Here is a 10990-nt window from a genome sequence, read left to right on the forward strand (position 1 = left end):
TTAACAGTATACATACTTAAATGGCGAGCTGCATCCTGCGCACGTCTATTTCTTTACGATTTGGATTAAGATTTTTCATATTTTTTTATATTTTTATACATTTTGATTTTGATAGAAATTACCTTTTAATCATTATAACCAAGATGATCAGTGATGTAGAAGCTTGTTTACATAGAGTTTAATTCTTTCCTCTTATCAGAAAACAAAGATGACAGGAAAAACATTCATGGTTATCACAAAGAAAGCGACAATTTCCGAGCACAGATTGAAAGTGGGATGCTTGACCTGGATGGCCCTGAGCTGTTGCAGTTCGCTATGATGTTTGTACAAGGTGCCATGAAAAAATCTCAGGTGGGTCAGTGATCGATCGAAACCATGGGACTTTTTTTTCCGATTGTTCCGCTCTTCTCTCAGAGAAGCTGAACTCATCGGGAATATGCGATTAAATGTCAACGTTTTTGAACTGAAAATATGGCAGTTATGTATAAAACCAACCATTATGAGTTCTGGCTTATTTTTACCGTTTGCATTCTCGATAGCCTTAACCATTATAATCAGCTTAGCTCTAAGGCCTCGATAGGAGTAAAAACTAAACAAAAACCACCAACGACACACAGATACACAAACAAACAAGTAATAACAAGTAAGCTTATGTGTTCTTAAAACGAGAAACTCAGCTACACTTAGACGGTACTAAAAAATCCATCATTTTTTGTGGCTTCTCCATCCGGTTAACGCTTCCAATTATCTCAATTATCTGGAACATGCGAAGGTCACAGGGTTCTTTTGGCCCCATCCACATTTTTCAACCTTTAGTCCATCCCCGAACATTTTCCCATTAATTTGCAAAGTCTTCTCTTCTCAGGGTGTCATTAGCCGAGGTGACATGTTGCAGCGCCATGAGGAAAAAAAGGAGTTTCCCCGAGCTTTCTCATGGAAAGGTAACCTTGCTTGTCAGAGCCAACATGCATCCTTGCTTCCTACGTGCGACGAAGAATCCTTAAAACCATCAGGTATAATGAGGTGTTTGCGGTCTTAACGAATGCGTGCTGTTCAAGGAAATGCACTCGAAGATTTGTCGATTCTTACTAATGAAACCAGTGGCATGAAACCTTTCAAATAATACCGAGAAATTCATCAATCGTAGCTCCGACAATTCACGGCAGGAGTTTCGTGTTGCGGCCTGTAACAGTTACGCCGACTAATCTTTTCTGATTGGATGAGTGATTATGAGTTCAAAGTTGCAATGCCAACCTGACAGAACAACAGGTGTGACATCTGGTCAAACTTTAGAAAGATCAGAACTTCCGCTATCAATCTTGCTCCTCAAATATGTTTTAAGGGCTGATTTTAAGCTCCCAAGTGGGGTATAGGGCGAAGACAAAAATCGAGCTCGAAGACGGGGTGGGGGAGAAAGAAAGGGAGGGTTCCTTTCTTTATTTCTCGCGCCCATACCGCGCTCCGCTCGCCCGGCTCGCCGATTTTTCTTTTCGCCCTATACCCCACTTGGGAGCCTGTTCACAGGCTATGGAAAAAGAAAAGTCTAAGTCAAAACTAACGGGCAAACATATTTCAGGAGCATCCTTATTGATTAGTAATTAACTGAAACCAAAGTTCCTGTTAACCCAGGAATGCCAACATGGTCTAGCATCCCAGGTCCATCAACACGTTTCCCATCGTGATTATTGCCTCCGTTTGTCCAATGACGCCAACTTCGATTGATAGTGAAATAAACTGCCAAAGTTGACGCTGCATATGTTAGAACTTCTCATCAAACACGATCCAAAACCAGTAAATTGACATTTTTAAAAAACCTGTTTCAGCAAATGCTGATGACAACTGAGTATCGTTTCGTTTTCTCAATGCTGACTGTATGTCATTTTTCAGTGACCCAAGACAGCTGCGTCAACGATGAAAATGGTGAAAACAGGGAAGGTGACAGTACCGGAGGCCCATACCTGGTTAGACCTTTGTCAAACACTTCATGCAATCGACCATTTAGACTTGGACTTTCTAGAAAGCACAGTAATAAACCACTACATCCTTACTTCAAGAAGAAACAGTAGTTCATATCACGGTAATTGAACTGACGCCAGTAACATGAAGTCCAAAAGAAGAGCCAATGTTTGATTCTACTGGATTGTCTAAGTTGCCTTTGTCAGACGGAAATTGGAAGAATTGTTGATATCGCGCTTTAATTAAAGAAATTGACAACAATAAACCAGACGTTGCATACAAGCAAAAGTGACGCAGTATATTTTATCTAGGGCTTCAAAACTACATTTTGTTTTACAAATAGATGATTGATCTAATCTTTGTAACTGTCTTGCACGCCAGGGGCGACCCGATGTGGACTGACTATTCTAATATGTTAACGAAAGTAGCATCAGTTGCAACTCCACAGTTATTATCCTTTTGCGACATGAGCACATAACCGTCATTGCCCCAGTAAGTGGACCAGGAATTCTTGATTAGCCAGTAAGCCTGACCGTTCATTGTTCCGTAACCAACCGCCAGCACTGCGTGATCTAAATTTTCGGGTTTATTTCCTAGCGAAGAAAATTTACGTTCACAATTAGACTGATAATTCTGCCTCATCTTCTTGTTACTCAAGGTGCGCTCTTTTCTTTTTATAAGAATTTATTTTATAAAAATATCGAGACTGAAATTTGCGAAATTTTAAGAATATTTTAAGAATAAACCCGAGGCTGCGATTTTGAAAAGAATATAATTTTGTGTGTTGAAAATTTGTAAATACAATACAATAAGCCAATTCCGAGTTACTTTGAACCTCATTGCGAAAGCGAGGCAAAGTGCAAAGTTTTTATTATGAAAATTAGTTGTCATTCATATGCAAACAAAACTAATTTTCATAAGAAAAGCTTTGCACTTAGCCTCGCTTTCATAATGAGGTTCACATCAACTCGGAAATGGCCTACTGTATATGTCTTAAATAAAATAACTAACTTGTATAAAATTCTTCCTTTCTCTAAACGACACACTAGCCAATAAAACGAAAAAAGACCTGCGCTAGCCAAATGTTCGACGCTAATCACACTTCGATGAACGGTATACGCTATAATCTAAGAATATTTGCAAGAATATTTTCAGCCTAAAATCGGCAGAAAAATAAGAATATTCAGCCTGGGCCGGAAAAACAATATTCGTGTAAAAAGAAAAGAGTGTAGTCAAATACAGAGTTGGAAGAGACTCATTAGTCATATCCAGTCTCGACATTTCATTTCGCCAAATTCTCCAAGTTTTTGTTTTGTTTGAAACAAAACAAAAACTAACTAACCATAAAAAAGGGCAAAAACAAAACAAATTCATTTTTACAGTCCCCACTATGAGAAATAGTACCACAGGAAAGCGTTTCAATTCAATGGTATAACTTACCACACTTAGGTTCGTAGTACACTCCGGAGGAGTAGAAAGCGAAGGATATATGGGAAGCGTCAATCCCCACGGCTACTGGACCATTCTGCGCTATGGCGATTTTGAGCGCGTTTTCGTCTCCTGAGGTGACGTTCACGTAACTTGAAATCTTTGCGCCAATAATACCTTTGTGGCATAACCCATCCTAAACGAAGGGACAGAAAAAGATGTAAGTTAGAAACAAAAATCTGGAGCTACCATTTTCAGACAAAACTTTGTTGAAATTAATGTGGGTGGGAATTACAACATATAAATTCAGAACAATTTTCGGTGAAAATGCGGTTCAGCTCTTGAGGTTATCTTCTCACTAAGGTGAATATAATTTGTGAACTTGTTTACTTGACAATCAACAACAAAATCGGGCAAAAACTGTCAACTGTAATTTTGGTGCAATGGAATGACTAGATTATCCCCATAATTCCAGTACCTGAGCCAGATACGGCTTGTAACTTCTCTCTGTGGCAATTCCACCATGCTTCATGATCCATTGGTACGATCGGAACTCTTCTCCGCCATCACATCCATTGTTTCCAAAACCCCATGAACAATCGATTAAGTTTTGTTGAGAAAGACGAACAAGCTTCTTTGTCTGTAAAAAAAAATAAACAAGCAACATTTTTTTGCGAGAAACGGTCTTCAGTGATTTTAAGTGTACATATTTTTTGAGTAAATTTGTTGAGGCAGAATTAAAACATTTCAACGTGAAGTTGGCCCACCAAGAAACAAATTCTTGTTAACTGCATAAAAAAATAGATGCCTTGCTCCATTTCTGTTCAAATTGGGTGTATTTCAAACGTAAGCCCAAAAGTGACTTTTTCTGCTACCAGTTTTTCAATTTAAAAAGATCAACTAACCACCATCTTTGGTTTGTGGTTTCAATTTTGATGTCCTCCACTTGGTGAGACATTTTATGTATAGGTGTTTAATTTTTATTTCATCACAGCTCTCTTAGTATGACCCCCAAAACATAAAAATCCTAGGTCACAAAATTAATATGGTTAGACTTCAATTCCAGTCCACTCAGTCACAAACTAACCCTAAATTCCAAAGATAACCACCCCCAGGCTAGTCTCTCGCAGTCGTTCTGTGTCTCGTCACGCAACCCTGGGGAGGAGCGTTGAGACACAGGACGGCTGTGAGGGAGACTACCTCCAGGCCTAATTAAAGTGACAAATAATAATCACGACAGAAAATAATCATTACTACAGAAAATAGTGGAAATGAATTAAATTCCTTGAAATTGTACTAACCTTAAGAAACAGGGCGCCTTCAATGGTTCCTGTGGCACCAAAACTCCAACAGGAGCCACACACTGCCTGGTCTTTTACAGGAGTCACTGCACCTAAAAATATTAACAATCAATGGTAGAACGTTTACGTAATGTTTAAAACACGAGCAGTAGTGTTTTATCAGGATTTAAAACCACAAGGTGCAGCCGAGTGGTTTTAGACCTGATAAAACATTTGCTGTAAGTTTTTTGAACGGCTTCAAAAACATTCCTGGAAAAGCGTGTGTCAAGAGAGTTCATAACAATTATGCTTTTGTGAACGTTGGAAATTAGCATACGAGAAAAACATTTAACACTGCATACTAATAAGGAGGAGGTTTTATCGAGTTGTAAAACCACTGCACGTGATGTTTTATCAACTATTTGATAGGTCAATGGCCTTATGAATTATTAATGAGTTTTTGAAAAGAACAGTTATGTATAATATGAGTTCTTTCCATCAATTAATGTTAGTCTTGACTAATAGACTTGTGAGATGCAAGTCAGTAATGCAGACATAAATAAGAAGTTCTTGACCATGAGGTCCAGATTCTATTCTCTGTTGGTACTGTATGTAGTCTAAGTCAAAGTTGTCAGGTCCTAGCCTATAATGCATTAAGGAAGAAAATACATGAAAATTAAGAAACAACACCACTGAAATTAAAGGTCCACAAATTAATAATCAGTTTGGATGAAAAACAAAATAATTAGTGGTAGACAGATTGCACATTTACTCACAGAAGCCAGAACACATAAATAAAGATATTGTTACCATAAAGTCGCCAGTCCAGAGTGTCTGGAACATCTTTCAAAGTTGCCAAGTCTGGATAAAATGGCAGCCCACCATTGTAACCATCAGTATGTGTACGCCCCCTCAATATTGCAAGCTCCTTGGGTGAGTGGTCTGCTAAGTGATTGACGGCAACTTTGAAACTAACATGCTTTCGATTGTGAGAGTTGATAAACCTAAAATAGATTAAAACACAGTTAGTCGTCATGGGGAATTTACTTCTTGAGTGGTCATGGTGAAGTGGCAGCTAGTGCTCATAAAATATACCCAAAACAAAGGTTCAGGCATTGCTTTATCTAGTAAGAAAAGTAACAAGTTCAGAAATCAAACGTGTGTAAAGAAATAAGATACCAAACAAAATGATTTCTGGTCTACCTTAAATTTTGTCTGAAGACGTCTCTACGATGGTTATGTTCCTTCGTGTCCACTGTATTTGCATATTTTTTTGGAAACTTCAAAAGGAAGTGTTCAAACATTTCATGCACTTTCTCGTGACCATCAGATTCAATAAACTCTTGCATGGGATTGGCTAGCAGGCTTGTCATAGCACCAGGACCGGGAAAACCAGTGCACTTCATACCTAAACAACAACAGCAACAACATCTGAGAGTCGAGCAGTGGGTAGATAGTGGTTTTGTGGTTAAGTCTATGAATAGGAAGATTGAATGTTTCATACTCTGACTGCAATCTTCTTGCTGTGTCATCAATAAGATAATATTAATTACCAGTTGAAGGACTTGGTATGCACTAAAGGTCACATGACCCACACCCCCTCAAAAATAGTGATGTCAAATACTGATGATGCTTACTAGAAACAGAAATAGCATATGTTAAATTTGTTGTACATGCCAAATTTGAAACCAAAATCATAGAAGGGGGAAATTTTATAGTAGTTTGAGTTTTCAACAAATTATAAGGATTTGTATGGTTGTCATGATGGAGGGGCATGACGTTCCTCTCCAACATGTTAACTGTTTTTCAATATTACATGTACACTGTATTATTGTTTCCCCCAATGTTTTGTCAGCAATATGAAAGCTTATTTTTTGATGTTTCCTTAAAATTAGTTTGAAAAATGTGATTTCAAAACAATCACACTATTCATCCATTTGAAAAGAAACCCACTCTTAAACTGGTCACATGACCAGATAAATAATTAACCATCACATACTGTGCGTATGGTATGTACATACACTACAAATTTAATTCTCTGATCCATCATTTTTGTCCTTAGTGCTAGCAGCAAAACATTCATTTGTACCCTTCACATTCACATTTGCCACCATTACCACCATTATCACGTCCCGTCTGGCCTTGTACATGTAGCTCAGTCATTAGACCAATGGATGATCAAACCTGAGGTTATGTAGGTTCAATTACTGCTGAGGTCAAAGATTTGGTCTCCCATTTCCTTACCAGGGATATTTGCTCAGTAGGATTTCCATGGGTTCATTTAGCAATTAATTGACATACACTAAAGAGTTAATTCTCTGATCCAACATTCATTAACAAAAGAGGAGTTGGTGCTTTGCTGGAATAGCTGGATCTTAAAATTGATCAATAAAATTATTATTGTTCCACTTTCTCACTCCACTAGGGTATAAACCAAATCACAACATTTTTGTTTCCCTTACAGTTTGCTGGTGTAAGACCAGGCTTGGATTTAAATGGCACTAACAAATCAAAGGTCCCGTGTACCTAATAACTATAACACTGCCGTGTGGCCTACGCATACATCATACCATACCATAATCAATTAAAAAAATTTCTGCCATTACAAAAAGGTCTTAAAACTTAGAGAACTGTACTTCAGATGACATTTAAAATCAAAACTAAATGAGATAGACAAATGATCATGATACAAATTATTTAAAAAAAATTCCCAAACCTTGAGTAATGTAAAAGACATCAGCTGGAGGCATTTCATCCGAGAAATCTGCATAGTCCACTTCATATTTATCATAGTGTGAGCCCAGCAGTGTGTCATACCCCATCATTTCATAATGAACAGGCTCTACAGGGTTGGTTAGTGTTGTGTACATGGTGTAAGTGTTTTCTTTATACCCTGCTGTGTTGGTGTTGACCCACATGGAGCAGTTGCGTGTGTTATATGACTGGTAACCAGCAAACTGAAAGAAAAAAAAAAGGCAGATTAGCTTGAGTAGAGGCAGGGCTCTTACAATAACACTGAGGTACACTACAGTAAGACGAATTGTTCTCTCAACATGCAGCAAATTGTAAATGGCTAATTTTGCCCAAAAACCAAGGAAGCCCAAGTCACAGACTTTACTGACCTGAGCCAAGTTCTTCAAAGACCTGTCCAGTGGATAAATAAGTATTTACCAGCTAGTTAGAGTGCATCTTACCACAAGGAATTTTTAGTGACCTATTCACTGGATAAGTTACCTGCTCTTTGAACAGCCTAGAATGAGGCCTTTGGACATATTATTTTCCAATACAACTAAAAGCAGTTTAAACAATTTTTTCTTATAGCAAGGTTTTTGAAAACCTGTTTAAACAAGTAAATGTTTTAACCTTACTAATTCGTTGGACCTAATTACATTCCCTGAAGAAGCAAGGCTGTGATATTCATGAAGTTTTTAGCAAGTCATCTTGCATCAAGCTATACTCCCTAGGGCAAACTAGTTTATATACCCAGCTGTTCCCCTCTATGAAGTATATAACATAACTTGGCAGTATCCTGGGGAGAGTTTCCTCAAGGTACCTGTCAGTAAGATTGTGAGTCTTCCTGTTGGGTGAATGGGGGAGGGGAGTTGGTGGGGGAAAGTTACACCCTCACATGGCTATCAGACCCCCCAAGGGTATAAGACTAAGATTTTGACCTGTTTCGGTCTGAAACTGGGTGCAATGATACTGTGTAGCCAATGTTATAGAAAACCAAAAATAATTACTTGGTATGACAAAAGTGCAATTTACCACTTTTGATGGGTAAAAATGGGTATCAATAATTTATAGGCCAGGTTGGAGAACGAGTGAGGCAAACGACCTGAAACAAGGACAAGATGACCAGCCACCACAAAAAATTCTCACAAATAATCCCTTCCTCTCACATGCAAGAAGCTGGGACGGATTGAAAAAGCTGAGTCTTCTTGGCCAAATCTAAAAGCCACTTAACTAGTAAATATACTGGAACAAAATACCTTAAAATTTGTCAGGTCAGGCAAGACTGTCTGTATTGCAACAGGTCCATCCGCAGTTCCATTGACTGAAAAACAGGCCTGTACATTCATTTGGGTCTCGGTAGTTACAGGGCAAATCCTGTAATTTGTACCATACGGCTTCTCATCTGCTCTCTGAATTGTTTTATCCAAACCTTGAAAAAGATAGTCAATATTAAAAGATCATACAGCTTCTAGCGTTAATTTAAAATATACCTCAGTGATATTAAACCAAGGACTGGACCTGAAGATCAGAGGGTGTTCAGAAGAAAGGATGGGTGGTGGTATGCAGCCAACAACTTAAAGTGCCTAAGAAATTATGCTTATTTGAAAGGCCTTTCAAAATGGCAAATAATGGCATTTTCTTTGCTTAGTATCTTCTCTCATTCCAGAGATATTCAAGTTTTTGTTCAAAAACTGATGACTCAGTACAAAGATAAATGATTCACGAAATCAATAATATCTCCAGACTTATTGGAGTGATGCCGGTCAAACTTGGTACCAGTATTGTATCTCAGGTAAGACACAAAATGATGCCTACTGTGCTGTTGCCATGCCAACAATTTTGCTTTCGGGTCTATTTCATGCCCAATTGACATTCTCATTTTTGGTCTTAATCAGACATCGTTTACTCCCAATGAGCTGGTGAGGAGAGGTACAGCAACATGGGCACTTCGTGTACTTCAGATAGGACTGTCTGCCTCTCCTTATCTGGTCAAAAATGGAGATATTTGGTTCACGGCAGAAAAGGACTGGAGCCAAGGCAATGTCATCGGAACATCAAAATGAGTGTCACTTTGTGTCTTACCTGGCATACATAATTTGTGCCAAGTTTTAATAGGATCACTCAATATTTCCCCGAGAAATTCTTGTCTTGTGATTTATCTTCATTATCAGATGATTAATCTGATATCATCAATTTTTAAACAAAAACTTGAGATCTCTGGAACGAGATACTCAAAAATAGAAAATGCCATTCTCGCTTCTCTTTGAAAGGCCTCTTTCAAAGGCCTTTGTAGGGGAAATCACATTGATTTTGCATGCCAAAATTCACTTTTAGCCTGGGCTGAAATTCAGCCAAGTAAAAACTTATGGGCCCTAAGTAGTAATAGTAATAATAATGCGTGTTTGCGTGTTTGATCTGTTACGAGTCCAATTACAACCAGACAAAAAAATTGATTGGGCTCCTTGGGCAAGAATGGACACTTTGTAATGCGAGCTTGAAGAATCTATACGTTGCACGAAATTGTATGGAACCGTTTTAATGCATTTTACATTAGTCACTAACAGAACTTGAAGGCAGAGTCGTTATTTGGAAGAGTTTCCTTACCTCCGTAGTAATCGATTCTACTTCTGCCATTTACACTATCGAACCAAGCTTGAAATGGCTCAACAATTTCAGCATAAGGCAAACGAAGAACTCCAGAAACTGAATAAGTACCGGGCCATTCTGGAGGAGAGTCACCCAAGTGCACCGACTTTCCAAGGGCAAAGGAAAGCAGGCACAATTGCAAGGAAATCACAATGCGAAACATCGACATTACTGAACGTATTGAACCCTTTCATGGGATAAGGATAGCAACTCGTGATTGTCACACCTCAGCTTGGGAGCCTGGGGTGTCACATGATCGGATTGGCCGAAAATCTCCCGAGATTTATCCGATCCGAGAAAGTCAGTTATGACTGGCGTTCTTCATTGAAGCTGCCCACAGTACAGGTACGCCCCATTGCACCCGTCATAAAATTTTCTCTGTTTGGCATTTTCATTCTTTTGTCATATGGTCTTTCCACTTTGAATGGAAAAACCGGTCGTTCTGGTAGGACAACAAATGAAACAATCCTTCCCACTTGAAATTTTTCGGTTAAAAAAAAAAAAGGATTAAGTTCTGGGGGAGAGGTGTTCTCGCTTTTATCTCATCACACTTACGTACTATGCTCCTTGGTGATATACGCGGTTTATTTTTTAGTTGCCAGTAGAAAGAACCGTTGTATTTGATTCCCGGCCACGGAACAATTGTTTTTTCCATACAAATGGAAAGCGCTTGAGGATTGTACTGTTCCATTTGGCGGCAAATTCTCACTGTTTTTTCCTTACAAATGGAAAGCGCTCATAAGTAAGCACCTTGTTGAATCCAGTTTTATAAAGCATTGACTTCTTCTGTTTTGAAGCCATTGGAGTCTGTGGTCCTAGAACTAAGAAGGCAGGGGCAAAAACTCGTTCACACCCAAAGTTCCCAGAGCAGTTTCAATTCATCGGAGTCATTTGTCGTGTAATTTGCCCTTTGCATCATATCGTAGCATCGAGTAGCTGAGCTTCAA

The 10990-nt window shown here is 38.6% G+C and overlaps 2 protein-coding genes across 2 annotated transcripts in view; one reads left to right on the forward strand and one right to left on the reverse strand.

Moving 5' to 3' along the window:
• LOC146455798 (uncharacterized) overlaps positions 1-2244 on the forward strand; it is an 8536-nt gene extending 6292 nt beyond the window's left edge. The window contains exons 6-8 of the mRNA XM_085093780.1: positions 200-351; positions 866-1013; positions 1888-2244. Coding sequence (XP_084949906.1) covers positions 200-351; positions 866-1013; positions 1888-2066 — 479 coding nt within the window. The 3' untranslated portion in view covers positions 2067-2244. The remainder of the gene's footprint in view (positions 1-199; positions 352-865; positions 1014-1887) is intronic.
• LOC146455799 (digestive cysteine proteinase 2-like) lies at positions 2234-10254 on the reverse strand. The gene is made up of 9 exons (XM_085093788.1): positions 10002-10254; positions 8654-8826; positions 7381-7621; positions 5868-6072; positions 5475-5668; positions 4686-4777; positions 3863-4024; positions 3397-3580; positions 2234-2549 (listed from the first exon to the last, which is right to left on the reverse strand). Exons 1-9 carry the CDS (start codon positions 10210-10212, stop codon positions 2359-2361), a joined length of 1653 nt encoding a protein of 550 aa, XP_084949914.1. The 5' UTR covers positions 10213-10254; the 3' UTR covers positions 2234-2358.
• Positions 10255-10990: the final 736 nt, after the last annotated feature.

The sequence above is a fragment of the Pavona decussata genome, unplaced genomic scaffold (assembly GCF_977016875.1).
Source record: "Pavona decussata unplaced genomic scaffold, jaPavDecu1.1 SCAFFOLD_269, whole genome shotgun sequence".
Lineage (NCBI taxonomy): Eukaryota > Metazoa > Cnidaria > Anthozoa > Scleractinia > Agariciidae > Pavona > Pavona decussata.